General features: G+C 55.0%; 1 protein-coding gene across 1 annotated transcript; it reads left to right on the top strand.

The window, feature by feature from the left end:
- Positions 1-6,126: 6,126 nt before the first annotated feature.
- LOC139837958 (uncharacterized) lies at positions 6,127-8,526 on the top strand. The gene is made up of 3 exons (XM_071827288.1): positions 6,127-6,144; positions 7,002-7,470; positions 7,830-8,526. Exons 1-3 carry the CDS (start codon positions 6,127-6,129, stop codon positions 8,414-8,416), a joined length of 1,074 nt encoding a protein of 357 aa, XP_071683389.1. The 3' UTR covers positions 8,417-8,526.
- The last annotated feature ends 11,631 nt before the right edge of the window (positions 8,527-20,157 follow it).

Raw genomic sequence — 20,157 nt, 5'->3', positions numbered from 1 at the left:
TTTAATCTAAAAATCGTAATTAACATCATTTTTTGTTCGGTTAGGGGAACTGGAGAGTAGATGAACATTACTGTATGATGATTGTAAGCAAACGAATTTGGTGTTTCTATACTTTTGGCTTCGAGATCTTATGGGCTTCAACTATAGCCTACCCCAACTTGTTTGGGACTGTAAGGCTTGGTTGTTGTTGTTGTTGTAAACTTTTGGCAAGCATTAGAAAAAACCGACAATAAACAGACAAATATCAAGACATGTTTTATGGATTAAGAAAATATACCATATTCATTAAAAGATCACCACCCAGCGGGCGCGTGGCCTTGTGCTTGTAGAGGCATTTAGAAGATGGGGGCGGCATCAACATACTGGCAGCCTGATCAGCCGTAGTTTTGATCTTCCTTTTGAGTAAAGGCCCTAAAGTTTCAGTCTGCATATGAATAGCAAAACAAAAGGCAGACCTTAGCAGTGATATTGAATTACTGTATGAGATAGACTGATGCATATAGTGGATGCTCTTAGCCTTTTGCACCATGAACACTAGCTATGGACAGACAAAAAAAACTACTCCAGTTGACTCAGCTTTGTCTAGATACCTCCATCCCAAAGCTTAAGGCTTATTTATTTTTGAGAAATCAAAACAAGTAAAGTTTGACCAAAATTTTAGAACATTCTATCAACAAATATAATATTGTGTAGATACCGTAGGAAAATATATTTCACAACCTATTTAATGATATTAATTTTGTATTTTGCATGTTAATGATTTTTGGTAAAAGCTTAGTTAAACATGGTATAGTTTGACTTTCTAAAAATAATATAATCCCTAAGCTTTGGGATGGAGGTAGTAGTATCTAGAGCTAAAAACACATCTAGATACATCCGTATCTACAGATAGTTGAGTCAATTAATTTGGATCTGAGGGAGTATCAGATTCAGACTACATCATGGTAAGTTCGTTAAAAAAAATTACCCCTCGGTGGTCCCTGCCCAGCTCGGCAGTGGCATTTCGCTTCTTGTGCTGCAGATCGGGCCATGCTCCTGCAGCAGGTGGGGCGCTATTCTCGTTCCCCATAGCCTCAGCACGGAACCTGGAGGTACCAACCTGATACAGAGAATATAGAGCATGGTGTCACAGAGGCTTTATGCACAAACAGCTGAAGACATGTGCTACTTTAAGCATCTTCCGTAACAGGAACAGATTGAGGATGCAGACAGACAGTGGATAAGCAAACGGAGTACCCTTTCTGCGGGGCAGGGACGCAGCTCAGGCTCAGCCAACTGCCCACATGCGTGGTGGCCTTACGCTCCATTGCCCCCCACCACCACCGAGGTATTTCCTTTCCTGTACAAGCTGACAAAAGATACATTGAGGATCTGCAGAAACTACAAAGGTTGCAAATGTCGACAAATAAAGGAAGAACACCCCAATCCAAGCAAAGGTAGCCCCCGCCCCCACCCCCATCAATCACTCCCAGCGCGAGGGTGACCAGAAAGACACCCCTTCGCCCAGAATAGGAAATAGTAGATGCGCAAGATATCGAGGTGAGGAAAAAAGAACCGATCTCGAGAAAGGAAAGAGCATTACTAGTACTACCTAATCCGCTTGGTCTAGATGCAGTTTGCCCCTCCAAGCTGGATGCCTGGATGGTGGAGGCGAAAGGAGGGGATCGAGCTAGCGGCTTGCATCCGTCGGCTGTCGGCACTCGATCGGGAGAGACAAAGGGGGCTACATAAAGGGGAGGGGTAACATATTTTATTACACAGTGAACTTACTGCTGTGACTAGTCATTACATGTCTCACTGAAACTGGGGCCCATAGTGTGGCACCCCAAATTCACTTGAACCTGCACGGCGGGACGCATTGGCGCGTCAAGAAAACCCCCGAATTGTAGCGGGGAAATGAAACATTTCACAAAAAATCGAAATTCAAGCACACTGCCACGCGCCAAGCACGCGGGCTGTTCCTTCCTCTTCCTCGGTTCCTCCTCCCCTATTAAGGATGGCAATGGAGCGGGTTTGGACGGATATAGGAAAACCAGATCCATGCCCAAATCCATCATCCTCGCTCTGCCCCGCCCACGAAAGTATCCATGGGCATGGATCTCGCCCCAAATCCAAATCCGATGGATACCCGGATATCCGTGGATATCCATGCCCATAAAATTTGAGTACCATTTCAGCATTGTTTCACGTGCATTTCATCAATAATAAGCTAACATCAATATTTGGGCAGCATTTCGACATTATTTCAGTAGCATTGCAGCCATAATTATATCGACAATTCATTAGGAATATCAAAGCAACAATATATCAATCACATAGTACTTATAATATGTTAAATCTCACACAATCACACCATACAATAGATGTCTCATTTCAATCTCACGGAACATATATAGACCGTGCTTTTTTATTACAAGATTCCAACACAACATGTAATGCGTTAAAGCTATATAGCAAAAGATAGTAGAAAGGTTGAGTTGAATCTTGGATTATTGTAGCCTCATTCAGTCATTCTTCGGTGACAATGGATTCATTGGAATCCTACAATTGAAAAAGCATCAAAGCTTAGCAAAGTGACACATCAAAAGAATAAATAATTAAAGCAAATAAATAAGAGCTTTTTGGACAGTACCATTTCTTCTTTTCTAGCCACTTCTTGATTGAAATTAGTATTCTCTAAACTTACACTTCCATCAATATCTTTCGACAACTTCAATTTCTGTTGTTTAGGGCCCATTGGTGCATGCCTAGCTGGACATGTGCTGCGGTGGTTCCGTAAGTGCGTTGTACCGGAGTTTGATTCTCCAGCAAAATCATGATGACACCAATTACATATAGCTCTATTCTTCCCATTAATTAATTGTTTTGTGAAATCTTCCAACACATCAGATGTCAGCTTTCTCTTATTAGACCCCCTACTAACAACAGCTTGGTCTACTGTCGCCTCAACATCAACAATACCTTGTGACGACTCTGGATTTCCAAGAGGAGAATCGGCAGCTGAGTTCTCTACAGCTTGTGAAGCGTTGCTGCCCGGAGTTGTTGTTGAGTCATCCGCTGCAAATGTCCCTGTTACAAATAACATCATGAGGCGACGAAATTAAACAGACAGAAAAAATACAACATCACTGTAGAGAAATAGAGAAGCAGAGGGAGGAAGCAATGTTGTATTCATCCACAAGGGGCTCAATATATAGAGTAGAGGCAATGATACACACACGCGCTAACACACCATCTCTACCACTGATTACTAAGCTAGGTTACAGATAACAACTGACCTAAGTGTGGGACTAACCAAGACACAGTCTAACAATCATGATGCCAATCATCCGTTTCTGGTTTCTCACAACATAATTTTGAACAAGTGTACCTTGACGGGTTGCGGCTGTTGCAGACCGTGTGGTGGCTGCTGCCGGTCCTCTTGCTCGCCCACGTCCGTTTCTCCCGACTGGCGGCATTTGATCAAAATCGTGAGCCAACAGCACCTTCCTTCGCCGCCTGCTTCCGGTGGATTAGGTAGAGGGAACAACATCAAATTGAGATGGATTAGACAGAGAAGGGGCGGAACGGACGGACGGGGACAGCAGCAATGTGAGGGCGTGGAAGAAGGCGTCGACGCGTTCGGGGTGAGAGCAGCGTCTTACCAGCGCGGAGACGACGGACCGGCGCGGGACGGAGACGACGAACGGGCGCGGCAGGGTCGCAGGGACGGAGACGACAGACCGGCGTGGCGCTGCACCTTCCCTCGCCGCCTGCTTCCGACGGGGCGACGGGATTCTGCTGGAGATTTCGTGCGGGAGCCTTGTCGTGGATGTAGCCACGGCAGATGCTACAGGGGGTAGCACTTCATTGATGCGAGGGGAAGGGAACATTGCCATCTACGGGTCGAGGTGCAAGAGACGCAAGGGTTTTACCCAGGTTCAGCCCCTCCGGAGAGTAAAAGGCCTACGTCCTGCTAGATCTCTATTGCTCAGTGGAGAATTACAATGGGGGGGCTCAGTCGGCGGCTACGCCGAGAGCTTACAGGGGGAGATTGGATCTCGAGTAAGGTGTCCTCTAGGGCCTAAGCTCGGGGGTTTATATAAGCACCCCCGGCCTAGGGTTACATGGAGATAACTCCGAATCATATCAGTTGCTACTAACCCGGGATCCGCTATCCCTCTCGCAAGTAATCTTCTTGTCCAGCCGTGTGGACCTCCTCCTTGGGATCACGGCCCAGTCGCCTTAGGGCCCAGTCGCTTAGGCGACTGGCGATCCACCCAAGCCTCTATCTTCATGGCGACTGGGACTGGCGACCCACCCCCTATGGGCATATCCCCATCAGTAGTCCCCAAGCGCGGTGGTGATGAAGCGCGGATCTGGAACAAGTCTTGGAGAGGCGCGGTGATGGATCAAGATGAGTCGCCGCCGGGCTTCCAAAGATAAAGTCGCGGGTGCGGTGGCAGTCTCAGTCGCCATAACTTGATCGATCGATCGGCGTGTGACAGTCGGCTCTAGCCAGTCGCCGTTTGCCAGTCGACGCGTAGTCACCATAGAGACACGTGGAGAGGCCAACGGCTAGATTTCACGTTGACCGAGGCGCACACCGTCTGCATGTTGTTGACCGTTGGGCTCGACGTGACCGCTAACGGCTAGTTTAACGGCTATTCAGCCGGTGACGGCGCAGATCTCGACCGTTGATTGCGGGGCGGCGATTCCGGGACAATTCAACGAACAGATCTCATCCTCAATCTGAGCGAGTGCGGGCGGTATAAAGGGTCGCCCCTAGGATTAGGGTTCAACACTCCTCCGCATTCATCCCCCATCTTCTCTTCATCTCATCTTCATTCCACACTCCACACGCATCCATGGCGGCGAAGGGGTGGGGCAAGTCGAAGGTCACGCGGGAGTCTCTCCTCCCGTACGTCGCCTCCGGAGTCATCCCGGAGTTCAACCAGGAGCGATGGCGGGTTCCGCCGGCGAACGAGACGGAGCCCCTCCCACGGCCTGGGAGTTCGTGATCTTCATGAGCTTCCTCGATCGCGGGTTCGCTCTCCCCACCTCCGATTTCCTCCGGCAGTTGCTGGCCTTCTACAGCATCAAGGTTTCCGACCTCGGGCCGCACAGCGTCCAGCAGATTTCTCTGTTCGTGGCGCGGTGCGAATGCTACTTGGGCTGTCCGCCCTACTTCCCGCTGTGGGTGTCCATCTTCCACGGGCGGGCGACTCGGGCCAGCAAGAACAGCGAAGCACTCATCCCGAACGGGGGGATCACCTTCCGAGGTGAAGTCCGGGAAAGCTTCATCGACATGGCGCTCCCCAAGAAGGCGCGATCGCTGTGGCGTCGTTTCTGGTTCTACGCCAAGGAGTACACTCCCCGGGCGAGGTATGCATTCCCAAATACATTCCCGAGCGGAGCGTCCCGCGGCGCGTCAATGTCCGGTCGCTGCGGCGCGAGCATGTGTAGGTGGTGAAGGATATGCGCCAAGCGATCCGGGCGCTAAAAGATGACGGCCTGACGGCGGTCGACATGTACAACTGTTGGCTTGGCCGGCGGCTGATCCCCTGCGGTGCCGAGCTCACCCCATGTGGGAGTACCGGGGACAGAACGACCGCACCCGGTCGACGGCGACCGAGTGGGACGAGGGCGAGTACCGGAAGGCGCTCGCTAAGATCACCACTGCCACCTTTACTTCCTTCGAGGACGGCTTGCAGCCCTACACCGAAGACACCCCAGCGCCTCAGGTAATGCTTCGCATGGCGACTTCGCACGGCTTAGCCGCGCTTCTTCCTTTCGACTTGTTCCTTTGATTCGATTGCAGCGTTGGCGGAAGATCGCGGACCACCTCCCTCCTCTCGCCGGAAAGGAACCACCGGAGATGACCGAAGGCGAGGAGGAAGAGGTCGACGAGGAGGAGGAGCGCACCGAGTCGGACTCGGAGGCGCGGGACTTCATCAGGACTCCCGCGCGGGTCGAAGAGGGGTGCCGAGTCCTCGTCCCAGGGCGCGGCTGAAGAGGAGGCGACCTCCCGTCCGGAGGACAAGGCGGAGCCCTCCAAGGAAGGGGCCGAGCCGCTATCGAAGCGGCTGCGCCCCACTCTCCTGGAAGGGTCCATGAGGCTTCAGCGTCCCTTGAAGGACGCGATCGATGCGGGAGCTCGGGCAGGTCCGGGCGTAAAAGCGATTCCCACGGTGAAGTACGAATTTCTTGTCGAATTTATCCTTCCTGCGAGTGGACTGAGTGTCGACTCACCTCGCCTCTCTGTAGGTCCAAGAAGAAGACCTTGGCGAAGCCGCCCGCGGCCGGGGTGGCGGCCACGAGGGCGGCCGAGGCAAAGAAGAAAGCCGCGGAGAGGAAGGCGGCGCCGTCCGACCTTGGGGGTGCGGGGTCGGCTCCAGAAGAGCCCGCCGCCGGGAGTCAAGCGGAGAAGGAGAGCACTAGCCACGTCGAGCCCACCGCCAACGTTTTCCTCTACCCAGCATGGCTCGCGGGGGCATGGCGAGTGCGGCGACGGGTCCGGACGTTGCTCCGCCGTGGTGGAGGAGGAGTCGACCGACATTGGATCGACCGAGGGCGTAAGGCACCCGAAGTTGAAGAGGACATCGTCGAGGAGGGCGGTCTGTCGGAGCCACCGAAAGAGCGCCGGTCCAAGGCCGCCAGGGACCGCGCCCCGCCCAGCGACACCGACACGCGGACGGGCGAGGTTCCGTCGGCGAGGCGGTGATGCGAGCGGACGGGGCGACCGAGTCGCGTCATCCGCCGCCGTCTTCATTGACCTTCACGAGCTCCACACGGCGCTTGGCGAGGCGCATGTGGTAAGTGTCGCTGAACACGTGGCCTAGTCACCCCCAGTCCCCGAGGGTCGACTTGGTCTGAAAGGGCGAGTCGAGTCTCTATTTGCTTTTTGTTTGTTGACCTTGGCATTTTTGTTTGGTTTCCGTAGGCGGAGATTAAGCGGCTGACCGCGCTTGTGGAGGAGGCGGCGCAGAAGAACCGGAAGCTGATTGCCCCTGGGCGATAAGTCATGCCCACTCGCCGTCCTCATTCAGTGTCACTGGCCCGGGCGTTCGTTCTCACCGTTTCCTTTTCTTGTAGCAGAGGCGCAGGCAAAGGCTCTTGCCGAGGCTCGGGAAGGGTTCGTCAAGGAGTCCTTCTACCGTGAAGCCGAGTTCCGGGCGCAGCAGGCCGAAGAGGCCCGGAAAAGGGCGAAAGCGGAGGTGGCGGAATTGACGAAGGTCCTGGAGCAGAAGGGCCGGGAGCTGGAGGACGTCATCACCGAATACAAGGTGAAGCTGGAGGCCGCGACTGATGCGCGGGACTCTGCACGTGGGGCTGCCGCGTCTCTGCGGGAGGAGGTGGCGGCCTTGAAGCAGCAGCACGCCAAAGAACTTGCTGCGGAGAAGGAGGCGTCCGAGGGCATCGTCCTGGCGGTGCAGGCCGAGAAGACCAACTTCGAGGCTTTCGTCAGGGAGATGTCGCGGCAGATTCTTGGTAAGTTCTTGTTGTCGCACTTCTTGTTTTATTTGCCGGGGGTTTGAGTATCTGAACACGGCGAGTCGGCCTCGGGGGTCAGTCCCCGAGCGTGGCGAGTTGGCCTCGGGGGCCAGTCCCTGAGCGTGGCGAGTCGGTCTCGGGGGCCAGTCCCCGAGCGTGGCGAGTCGGCCTCGGGGGCCAGTCCCTGAGCGTGGCGAGTCGGTCTCGGGGGCCAGTCCCCGAGCGTGGCGAGTCGGCCTCGGGGGCCAGTCCCCGAGCGTGGCGAGTCGGCCTCGGGGGCCAGTCCCCGAGCGTGGCGAGTCGGCGTTGAAGGGGAAGTTCTCATTTTTCCCTTTTCCTTGTGTTGTTGACTGCAGGTACGTGCGACTTCGTGGAGACGGCGACTCCACGGGAATGCCTGTCGACCGCGACCGCGCGTATCATCGCCTGCGCGGGGGAGATACTTGCCGCGCTCCAGTACCTGAGCCCGCGGGAGGTGATTCCGCGGGACACGCCATCCGTCTTCAAGGCCGTGTCCAACATTCCGGCTGTTGTTGACTGGCTTCGTCGCTCTTCCTGCCGCGTTGGCATTACCATGGCTCTGAGCATGGTGCTGGCGCATTATTCTGAAGGGTTCGACGTGGAGGAGGTCACCGCTGGCTTCCCCTCGGAGACTGGGGAGTTCGATGTTGCCGAAGTGCTGCGGCTGATGGATGCGGTGCGCCCCTTCGCCGACCGAGTACTGGCGACCGCGGACTTGGAGACTCATATCCCCAGCCAAGCGGCTCCTGGTGACGCGGAGAAGGAGCCGGGCCCGGTGGACTACCCCGCGGAGCGCCTCTTCCATGCTGCTGCCGCCGGCTCGCTGTCTACATATCCGGTCGTGGTGTACACGCCGAAATTTCGTCACGGCGATGACGGCGTCGAGCCTGTCGTAGAGGGGGCTCCGGGGTCGTCCTCGTAGTTTCCTGAGTACCTGTGTAAGAAGTAGCTAGATTTCCCGCGAGCGGGTGTTAGTTGTAAATAGAATGATGACTTTTGCTTAAATGTGATTCGGTGGTTGCTTTTGCATTATTTGAGACGGCGATGCATTGGAGTTGGTTCCGACTATCCATGGCCTTCAGGTCAGTCGCCTTGCGACCCCAATGAAGGCTATCGACTTGACTGTTTTCCTTTTCGAGCTGGGCGTCCCCAGTCGCAGTACGTAGTCATTATAGTACGAATAGCAGCCTCATGGGTGGAGTAGTGGTGTGGTGTAGTTTGCGCTGTTCGGATGTAGCGCGCCACTCGTCGTGGCTCGGTGAGCCAGTCGCTAGGCGACTCCAAAGGGGATCATTGCGGGCGTATTTTCCTTGGCGAGCCGCGGGTCCGTTTTGCGGGGTCCCTAGTCGAAGTACTTAGCCGCGCAATTCGCCAACCTAAGGTAGAGGAGGGCATTGGTGTGCTTTATAACGTAGCACAAGGCGGTCGCCGAGGCCCGTGGGGCTGGCCGAGCGTGCGGCCCTGCTGTGGGTTCCAGTCGCCGTTTTCACCCGATGGCGTGAGAGATGGTGGGTGACCGGGCCTGGTGTTGCGCCTCGGTCACGCCGCCATCCCGTGTTAGCCCGGCTACTTGGCCGATCGTGGACTTCTCTCTTCCAGCAGCGGCGACCGGAGGTCTCTCAGTTCCTAGTCGCTTGTCGCGGCGACTAAGCCGGTATGTCCCGGGATGAGAGATGACGATATTTGGCGGGTGAAGGGGAGGTAGTCGGAGCTTGAGATCAAAAAATGGTCGGCGATTTTTATTACCCTCTGAATTTTCGGATTACATTTTTCCCTTAGGTATAGAACCGCCGGAGGAGGTTGATGTTCCAGGGGCGCTCCACCTCTTTAGTGAGCGGCTCGCCTTTGTCGTCCTTGCGGACGTCGATGAGGTAGTAGGAGTCGTTGCCGAGTACGCGGCTGACGGCGAATGGTCCTTCCCAGGGCGGGGACAGCTTGTGCATCCCTTTCTTGTCCTGGATTAGCCGGAGTACCAGATCGCCGACTTGGAAGGAGCGACTCCGAACGCGGCGACTGTGGTAGCGACGGAGGTCCTGCTGGTAAATGGCGGTTACGGAGAGTGCGAGGTCTGGCCTCGTCGAGGAGATCGATGTCATCTTGGCGAGCTCGCTCGTTGTCTTCTTCGGCGTAATTGGCGACCCGAGGTGAGTCGTAGGCGATGTCCGTGGGCATGACGGCTTCGGTGCCATATACCAGGAAGAAAGGCGTGAAGCCGGTTGACCTGTTAGGCGTTGTGCGGATGCCCCATAGTACTGAAGAGAGCTCCTCTGCCCAGCAGCCGGCTGCGCGCTCTAGGGGCACGACCAGGCGTGGTTTGAGTCCGTGCAGGATGCTCTGGTTTGCCCTTTCTGCTTGGCCGTTCGACTCGGGGTGGGCGACTGAGGCGAGATCGAGTCGGATGCCCTTTTCTTCGCAAAAGTCAGCCATCTCCCCTTTGGCGAAGTTGGTGCCGTTGTCGGTTATGATACTGTGAGGGTAGCCGTACCGATAGATGAGCTCGCGTAGGAACTTTGTGGCCGTCTTCCCGTCGCACTTCTTTATGGGCTTTGCTTCTACCCATTTGGTGAACTTGTCCACCGCTACCAGGAGGTGAGTATATCCGCCGGGGGCCGTTTTGAATTTTCCCACCATGTCCATGCCCCATACGGCGAAGGGCCAGGTGAGGGGGATGGTCTTCAATGCCGATCCTGGCATGTGCGACTGGCTTGCATGCTTTTGGCACCCGGCGCATGAACGGACAAGGGCGATTGCGTCTTCGTGGGCTGTTGGCCAGTAGAAGCCGTGACGAAAGGCCTTGGCGACGATTGACCGCGCGCCTGCGTGGTGGCCGCAGTCCCCTGCGTGGATGTCGCGCAGAATGTTGCGCCCTTCCGCCGTGGTGACGCATCGTTGGAACACTCCCGAGACACTGCGCTTGTATAGCTCATTGTTGATGATGGTGAAGGACTTGCATCTGCGCACGATGGCGCGTGCTTTGGTTTCATCCATCGGCAGTGCACAGCTCTCGAGGTAGCTTATGTATGGCTCGGTCCAATCGGTGCTGTCGACGGCGAGTGCGACTAAGGCGGAGTCGGGAGCAGGTGGCTCGGCAATGTCCAGCTCGCGCGGTGCGCGCACCGAGGGGTGGCTGAGGATGTCCAGGACGACGCCCGGAGGAGGTTGAAGTCGCTTGGACCCGATTCTGGCTAGCGCGTCGGCTTCTTCGTTCTTGCGCCTGTCAACCCACTCGACGACGTGACCGGCGAAGCTAGCGCCGGCTTGGTCGACGGCGCGTTTGTATGCGATCATGTTGGCGTCTGTGGCGTCGCAGGTGCCGGAAGTTTGGCTGGCGACTAGGTCGGAATCGCCGAGGCAGCGCAGCCGTGTTGCGCCCATCTCTTTTGCGACTCGCATGCCGTGCAGGAGCGCCTCGTACTCGGCCATGTTATTGGTGCATGGCTCGAATCTGAGTTGCAGGACGTACTTCACCGTGTCGCCCTTTGGTGATGTGAGGACGACTCCCGCGCCTGCTCCTTCGAGGTTTTTAGAACCGTCGAAGTGCAACGTCCAATGTTTGAGGTCCGCGGGGAGCTTGGCTGCGGGCCTCTTCCCGATCGGCGAGGAAGTCGGCGAGTGCTTGAGATTTGATGGCGTGGCGTGACTCGTAGGTGATGTTGTGGACGCCGAGCTCGACTGCCCACTTGGCGATCCGGCCAGTTGCGTCGCGGTTGCGGATGATGTCGGCGAGTGGTGTTGAGGCGACTACCTTGATGGGGTGCTCGTGGAAGTAAGGGGCCGATCGCCGGGGCCCCGAGGACGGCGTACACCAGCTTCCGGTAGTGTGGATACCGTTGCTTGGATTCGATTAAGGCTTCGCTGATGTAGTAGACCGGGCGTTGTACCAGTTGCTCCCTTCCTTCCTCCTTCCGTTCGACGACCATGACCGCACTTATAGCGCGGTTCGACGCGGCGACGTATAGGAGCATGGTTTCTTTTGGCAGCGGGGCCGCGAGGATAGGGGGCATTCGAGAGGGCGTGCTGGAGTTCCTCTAGGGCCCGCTGCGCCTCGTCTGTCCACCGGAATGATTCCGACTTCTTGAGCAAGCGGTATAGTGGCATGGCCTTGTCTCCGAGCCGGGGTATGAAGCGGCGAGGGCGGCGACTCGACCGGCGAAGTTTTTGCGCGTCGACTAGGCATGCTGGCTGCTTGGTGCGCATGACCGCCGTTGTCTTCTCCGGGTTAGGTTCGATGCCTCGCTTGGAGACGACGTAGCCTAGCAGCTGTCCCGATGGAACCCCGAAGGTGCACTTCAAAGGGTTGAGCTTGATCTTGTACCGCCGTAAGTTGGCGAATGTTTCGGCGAGGTCGCTGACGAGGTCGGTCTGTCGAGTCGATTTGACCACCACATCGTCGATGTAGACATGCACGTTGCGGCCGATCTGGCTTTCTAAGCAGCTGTTCATGCACCGCTGGTACGTTGCTCCGGCGTTCTTGAGGCCGAAGGTCATGGACGTGGAGCAGGAGGCGCCTAGGGGTGTGATGAATGCAGTCTTCTCTTGGTCTTCCTTGGCCATCTTTATTTGATTGTACCCGGAGTATGCATCAAGGAAGCATAGCGACTCGGACCCGGCGACCGCGTCGATAATCTGGTCGATTCGCGGTAGGACGAATGGGTCCTTGGGGCACGCGCTGTTGAGGCTTGTGTAATCGATACACATTCGCCACGTCTTGTTCTTCTTTAGCACTAGGACTGGGTTTGCCAGCCATTTCGGGTGCTTGATTTCTATGATGAAGCCGGCAGCGAGCAGCCGGTTTACTTCTTCGGCGATTGCGCGTCGCCGTTCTTCTCCCACAGGGCGCATTGCCTGCCTAACGGGTCGCGCGGTGGGATCGACATGTAATTTGTGCTCAGCAAGTTCTCTCGGGACACCTGGCATGTCGGATGGTTTCCATGCAAAGATATCTCGATTCTCACGGAGGAACTTGATGAGCGCGCTTTCCTATTGGGCGGACAGGCCCGTCCCAATGGTAACTTGCCTACTTGGATCGTTTTCTACAAGATCTACTTGGCGGGTGCCTGCTGCGGCCTTGAAGGTTGCTGCGGACGAGTCGAGCTCGGTTGGCTTCTCCAGGATGGCGGGGTCGTTGCGGTCGACTGGGTACTTGGCGAGCTCGGCGGAGTTGTCTTGTTCGTCGGCGATGACGGCGTCGGCGAAGCTTGGCGCTGTCGTCCTCACATTCCAATGCCATCTCCGGGTCGCCATGGACGGTGATGACGCCTCGAGGCCCTGGCATCTTCATCATGTTGTACGCGTAGTGTGGGGTCGCCATGAAGCGGGCGAACGCTTGTCGGCCGAGTACGCAATGGTAAGAGCTTTTGAAGTTCACCACCTCGAACGTTATCCGCTCGGTACGGTAGTTCACGGGCGTGCCGAAGGTGACTGGCAGCGTCACCTTGCCGATCGGGAAGGCCTTCCGCCCGGGGACGATGCCGTGGAACGTGACCTTGGTGTTCTCAAGGCGTGAGTCCGGCAGGCCAAGCCGCTGGAAGGTGTCGTAGTACATGATGTTGATGGAGCTTCCCCCGTCCATCAGGGTTTTTGGTAGCCAGTAGTCGGCGACCTTGGGCCTGACGACTAGCGCCACTCGCCCGGGGTACTCGATGCGGGGGGCGTGATCTTCGCGGCTCCAGGTAATGCTTTGCTCGGACCAGTTGAGCCACCGGGGTACGTCGGAAAGTATGACTGCGTGTACCGCCACTGCCCTTGCGAGGACCTTCCTGTCCCGCCTGTCGCCGACCCCGGTGAAGGTGTGGAGCGAGCCGGCGCTGCGACCGAAGCCCTCTCCCTTGTGCTGGTCTTGGTCCTTGGCGCGCTCCTTGTGCTGGTTGCCGCCGTCGTTTTCCTTGGCGCGGCGAGCTCTTTCTATCTGCTTCAGGGAGTAGCAATTTCCCGTCGTGTGGTTGGCGGGCTTGCCCTCCTTGCTGTGATAGATGCATGGTGCGTCTAGGAGGCTGCGGGCGTCGAAGCGCTTGGGCTGAGGCCGATCCTCCCGAGGTGGACGAGTGTCGCGCCGAAACGATTTTGGCTCGCGCTGCTCGTAATCGGTGGTAGCAACTAGCTCGTTGTGTCCTCCCTCTCGCGGCGCTTGCCGTTGTTGGACCGGCCGGCGAAACGGTAGTCGCCACGCCGAGGCTCCGTGTGCGCAGGGCGGCGATTGCGTCGTTGACCGTACTCGTCGTCCGAGTCGACCGTAGGGTCTTCATCGGCGTAGCGGGTGGCGATGTCGAAGAGCTCGGAGATTGAGATATTGTCCCTGCCTGACGCGACGGAGCTTGGCGCTTAGTGGTTCGTACCGGCAGCAGCGTCGGAAGCGATGATTGCCGTGTCCGTGCTGATGCCGCCGGAGGTCGTCCACATGTCCTGCCGCCGCTGCACCCACCGGCGGGTCGACTCGCGCGGGCCTTGGACGCAGCGATCTAGGTCTTCTATGGTTGTGGCACGGGTGTATGCGCTGGCGAAGTGCTGGATGAACGCGGCGCGGGCTTCTTCCCAGGAGTCGATGCTGTTGACGGTGAGGGTGTTGAACCAATGGCGATTGACGCCGTCCATCATGAGGGGCAGGTATCGCGCTGCGAGTAACTCGGAGTGGCCCTGGATCCCCATTGCCATGGCGTACGAGTCGATCCAGACAGTGGGGTCAATGCTTGTATCGTACTTCTCGATGTCGCGGGGTCCTTTGAACCCCACAGTGGTACGGCTCGCCTCTAATCATCGGCCCGAAGCAAGCGGGGCCGATTCGGGTGAACGCGCTGCGGCGCGGGGCTTCATCGGCGTGGCGGTCGTTCAATCGATTGCGCGCCCGCCATTCTTGGTCGTTGACGATGTGGGTTCGGCGTCGACTGGCTGCCCGTTAGCGGCGACCATCACCCGCGCGGGGCGCGGCTCGACTCGGTTGTTAGACGAGTGGGCCGCGCGCGGTGCTGGCGGCGGGCCGTTGTTGGCGTTGACGATTGCGCGGTTTGCCGCGTCTGACGACGCCGCGCGACTGGCGGATGTGCGCGAATAGAGTCGCCCCTGCGAGTCGGCTGCGGCGTGCTGCTGCTCCAATGCCTTGGCTACCAAAGCCTTGGCGTGCTGGACGAGGATCGCGCCGTCTCCCGTTTCGGGGATTCTTGCGAGGACGGCCGGCGCAGCTGCCAGGTTGTCGGCTGGAGACGTGTGCTGTGGTTGGCGGTGGGGGTCGACCTCGGCCCGCGGAACTGGGGGGGGTGGGGGGGGGGGGGGGGGTGGTGCTCCGCGCGCTGTTCTATCTGCAGCAGCCCGACTTCCTTCCGGGATGTCAGGGTTTTGGACTCGGGCGACCCGGATTTCTCCGTCTGGGTCGTCGAAGTTAAGGCGTGCGCTGGGAAAGTCGCTCGCGCGGCGCGCTCCATGCGCCGGCGGTTTCGCTGCTGACGATAGTGGGACACGGCCCTTACTTCATCTTGCTCGAGGCGGAATTTCTGCCTTTCGGCGAGCTCCTTTTTCCTCTGCTCCTCGAGGGCCGCCCGGTGCGCCTCGATCTCGGTCGCGGTGGCGGTTGCGGGGAGGGGAGTGGTGAAGGCGTCGATCTCTCCTTCACCCCCTGCCATGAAGACTGCGGTCGGGTAGCGGTAACGCGGGGCCTCGACCGCGTCCGAGTCGTAATCGCTGCCGAAGAGGGAGAGGATGGAGTCGTCCTCGAAGCCACCTTCGAAGTCGCTCGGGTGGGAGACCAGGGAGATAGAGTCCTTGGTCGATGCTGTGGCGATGGAGCGGGCAGTCGGGGACGCAGCGGTGGATCCCGCAACCGACGTTGTAGCGATGATGTCGGTGAAGTCGGCGTCGATCGCAGCGATGATGGATTTGATGGCCGGGATGGTGTCGGCGGAATCGGCGGCGGAGCGGTGTCGGCGGAGTCGGTGGCTGCCGAGGCAACGGTGGAGTTAGCGGTCGGTGCCACGACCGCCGACTCGGCATCGTCTCCCGTGGCCGCCTCAGCCTCCGCGTATACCTCGCCGGTGACCGGGCGAGTAGCGGTGAGGAGCTGCCCGGGCGCGAAGGGGTCGTGTGAGCGACGGGGCGAGGCTCGAGAGGGATCGCTGACGCCGGCGAGCCCAACGAAGAGGTTGATGGAGCCGATCGGCACCATCCAGGCGTGTGTGAGAGGTGACGAGGCGGGCCGGTAGGTGCTTGGCTGGATGTGGAAGAAATTGCCGGTGGCGATCATCCTGCCGGAAGCAACCGGCCGCCGAACTGGCGAGTAGGGCCTCGCCGTAGCTCGAAGGCTTGATGTCCCATGCCCCACGGTGGGCGCCACTGTCGTGGATGTAGCCACGGCAGATGCTACAGGGGGTAGCACTTCATTGATGCGAGGGGAAGGGAACATTGCCATCTACGGGTCGAGGTGCAAGAGACGCAAGGGTTTTACCCAGGTTCAGCCCCTCCGGAGAGTAAAAGGCCTACGTCCTGCTAGATCTCTATTGCTCAGTGGAGAATTACAATGGGGGGGCTCAGTCGGCGGCTACGCCGAGAGCTTACAGGGGGAGATTGGATCTCGAGTAAGGTGTCCTCTAGGGCCTAAGCTCGGGGGTTTATATAAGCACCCCCGGCCTAGGGTTACATGGAGATAACTCCGAATCATATCAGTTGCTACTAACCCGGGATCCGCTATCCCTCTCGCAAGTAATCTTCTTGTCCAGCCGTGTGGACCTCCTCCTTGGGATCACGGCCCAGTCGCCTTAGGGCCCAGTCGCTTAGGCGACTGGCGATCCACCCAAGCCTCTATCTTCATGGCGACTGGGACTGGCGACCCACCCCCTATGGGCATATCCCCATCAAGCCTGGAGCCAGGGTAATTAGTATAGGGAGGAGAATCACAGGAGATGGCTCGATCAATCCATTATGGCAAGCAATCGCGAGGAGGCGGAGCAATCAACGAAGAGGCACAGTCAATGCGGCCGGCGGTTCCATGATTATTTACAGTATAAAATAATTAAGGCTTAAATTAAGGGTTTTGTGATTTGGGCCTAAAAAGGCAGCCAATCCTAGATAAAATCGCATGTGTCACTGACACGTGGGTCCCACATGTTAGTTGGATATCCATCGAATATCCACGGAGCAAAAGCGTTGTCCGTGCCCGCTCCATGAATTATCGGATATCCGCCCCATGAAATCCGTGGACACAATCAACCCTCCATACCCGTGCCCGGCGGGTCGAATATCCATGGATACCCGGATCCGTGGATAAAATTGCCATCGTGATCCCCTATCCGAAAAAACCCCAAATCCCAAGCTCAAACAACAACAACAAAAAACCAAATCCCCTTGCCGCCATGCATGTCCTCGTTAACCCGCTGGAGATCGTTCCCGGACGAGGCGGACCCCCCGCCCTGAGATCCCGAGTTCGTCCGTTCCGTCCACCTCGAGGCACTGCGTGCTGTCTCGCAGCGGCGGCTTGAGGGCGCTGCAGAGGAAGTTCCGCCGGAAAGTGCTCATGGCAACCGTGCAAGCTCACCGGCGTGCTGTATCCCGAGAGGAACTGGTCAAAGCTTTGCTATTCGCAAAAAAAAGCGGGCCAAGATCTGGTCAAAGCTTCGTCGATGACTTGCCGCGAGAGGCTTGGAGTCCAGAGTCAATAAACTAGCTGCTGGAGGACTTGGGCGGTTTACACCGATTCATATTAACTGACTCAAGTTTGTTAGTCTAGTTAACAAATGCATCTAGATACATCCATATCTAGACAAAATTGAGTCAATTAATATGAATCAGAGGGAGTGCCTGAAAGTGTTTCATGCTACCAATTAATGCGCTGGCAGGACTAGCTGTAGAAGTAATTGTGCTACTACTCATACGATGAACTGATTGTGTGGGTGTCAAATTTTGCAACGCGATCATCCACTGAATGCTGAATTATAGTTCTAGCGCCAAAGGCGTACAAATCATAACAAAGATAGTACATACTACAGCACCAGAACAAAAGAGTACGAATCATAAAGTAGCTCAACATTTTGCATTAGGGCTAGGTGGTCCTGAGACTACCGGGACGCCCCTGATGATCTCCGGGCGTGCATCCGCTTCAACGCAAAGATGTGTACTCGGTCCACGGCCTCCTTCTGTAGGCTGGATAATCTCAGGTGCAGGACCTTCGTCTATGAAAGGCTCGTCATCAGTACCATCCACAGGTGCATCAGGGCTGGGTGGTCTTGAGACTACCCGGACGCCACTGATGATCTTTGGGCGTGCATCCACTTCAACGCAAAGCTATGTACTCGGTCCACGGCCTCCTTCTGTAGGCTGGATAATCTCAGGTGCAGGACCTTCGTCTATGAAAGGCCCGTCATCAGTACCATCCACAGGTGCATCAAACTGAGATTCATCTTCAAATCTCCCATCAAACTGAGAGACCTCTTCAACTCTATGCTTCTTCAATTAGTACATCAACAGATTAGACAAACATCTAAGGGATGCAACCTGAACAAATGCCGTTTTACATATTTACCTTCTCATCTGGCACAGCACATGTCCCAGAGCTGAAACCCGGTTCCTGAAGCAAGCGCTTTTTCTCTCCTTCCCATCCATCCATCTGCAACAAGTTAAATTTGAGTACAGAACTTGCACAGCAATGCAAACTATTGATCGAAACAGCGGTAGCATCAATATAATAATTAACTACATATGCCAGCACACATACAGTGTGAGCAAGATCTGCTTCTCCCGCTGAAGGATCATTATGTGGTTCACCATGATAAACCCACCTAACATATGTGCGGTCCATCCCAAAAATGTGTAAATGATCTTCCACTACATGGTGAGGCATCTTCTCACCATTCATACATGTGCAGCGCGGGCAATACACGTCCAGGTCGTGACCTTCATGAGCTCTAATAAACCCCATAAAGGGTTGAACACCATTTATATATGAAGGGGAACATCAGTGTCCATGTAGTATCCAAGTTCTATCCATCTGTTTAATTATGAGATACAATGGTTGGTGATTAATTTAAGGCGAAGTAGGAAATGTATATCCATCGAGTACAAAACTATACTAGTACATGATTATGCATTTCAGCAATCATGTCGAGTACAAAACAAAAAATGCCCATCGACATTTTAGCAAACAGATCGTGTACAAATCTCTGCCATGGCATTTCAGCAAATTAACGGATCGAGTGCAGAACTGACTCTATATGCCCACGCAAATGAACAAATTGATCGAGGACAAATCGAGCGGAAAACTATAAAGTGCCAATTAGTTCAAGCATACTGACGATTTTTTTTAGCAGCATCAAGAAAATATAAATCGTTAGGCCGTCTTGCCCAATGCATGATTGAGCTAGAGATAGCAACCCTACCGTGGATCAACTTGACCGCCGGTGCGTCTCGAGAAGAACGACGGGGAGGGGAAGCTTCTTCTTCGCACGGACGGGACGGGGAGGGGAAGCTCTTCGCACTGACGGGGATAAGTTGTGTAGCGGTGGGTGGGGGGTCATGCGGCCGAGCCGCCCGGTAGGTGGTGTTTAATGGAGTTGCGTGTGTAATTTGCCGTGCACAAGGTTGAGGAATAGGCGGTTCCCTTTGCCGCGCGCACAATTCAAACTATCCCGCCCATGTAGTTTAAATTCGCTATATTTTCGTTAAATCGACATAAAGTCATGTGAGTGGTGGAAATTAGCAAAGTTGCTTGAAAAATAGTAAAACTCTGGAATTATCCTTTAAATATGCTCTACTTCCTGTGAAAATCGGGGTGTGGACTGTGGAGGCATGTTGAGCTGTTTTATTTGTACCTTCTTCATTAAAACTCCCATTTTATGCACTTTGGATGGAAAGAAATCATTTGTACATAAATTTTGACAATGCCATTTGCAAACATTAATTGTTTTACATGCCAAGATGCACCCATCCACCAAATATGGGGCAAAAGTTTATCACAATCTAGATATATATGTATAATTAGTGAGGGACCCCTTTTGATTTTGTGCAATTTCCACTAATTAGCTAGAGAGAAGGGGTCAGTTAATTAGGCCATGTTAGGGGCTATGTGTTTTAGATTAGGGTTGTGTGGATTCAAATACAACTTCTATATTTGTGTGCTATGATTAATCAAAACTAGACCGATCGACTGCGTACACATTATTAGAGGCACATGCCTTTGCGCACAAAGTGCATGTGTGTGTTGTTGGCCACCAACGAGAGAGCGGCGAGAGAGCGATTGAAATCTCCAAATTAAACACATATATAAGCATACATGGTTAGGCCATGCATGCATATTTATTATATATATTGTGAGGCAAATAAATTAAAGTACATGTGTATATATATAAGTGTGTTTCTTGGCCACCAACGATATATAGATCGAGAGAGAGAGATTGAAATATATATATCCCCAAGAATATCTTAAAACATGTATTGAAATATATGCACGAATGATATGCAAGGTATGCCATGCGCACATGCACACTAATTATATATATTATGAGACAACTTAATCAAATGTGTTTTCATTGGAGATCGAGAACTTGTCAAAAATCAAGTTAATTAATTTATCAGCGCTAATTAGTTAATTGGTCGCCTACTTGATGAGCAATTAAGTATCGTTGGCCTATATATATATATGTAGGGTTTAATTAGGGTTTAGGGTTTAGGGTTAGCTAGCTAGGGTTT

Source organism: Lolium perenne, chromosome 3 (assembly GCF_019359855.2).
Source record: "Lolium perenne isolate Kyuss_39 chromosome 3, Kyuss_2.0, whole genome shotgun sequence".
Taxonomy (NCBI): Eukaryota; Viridiplantae; Streptophyta; class Magnoliopsida; order Poales; family Poaceae; genus Lolium; species Lolium perenne.
The sequence above is the reverse complement of the archived record's forward strand: the minus strand, read 5'-3'. Positions and strand labels throughout refer to the sequence as shown.

Coding starts and splice junctions, on each gene's coding strand:
- LOC139837958 (XM_071827288.1), top strand. Junction 7,471..7,829: donor GATGTCGCGGCAGATTCTTG/GTAAGTTCTTGT, acceptor TGTTGACTGCAG/GTACGTGCGACTTCGTGGAG.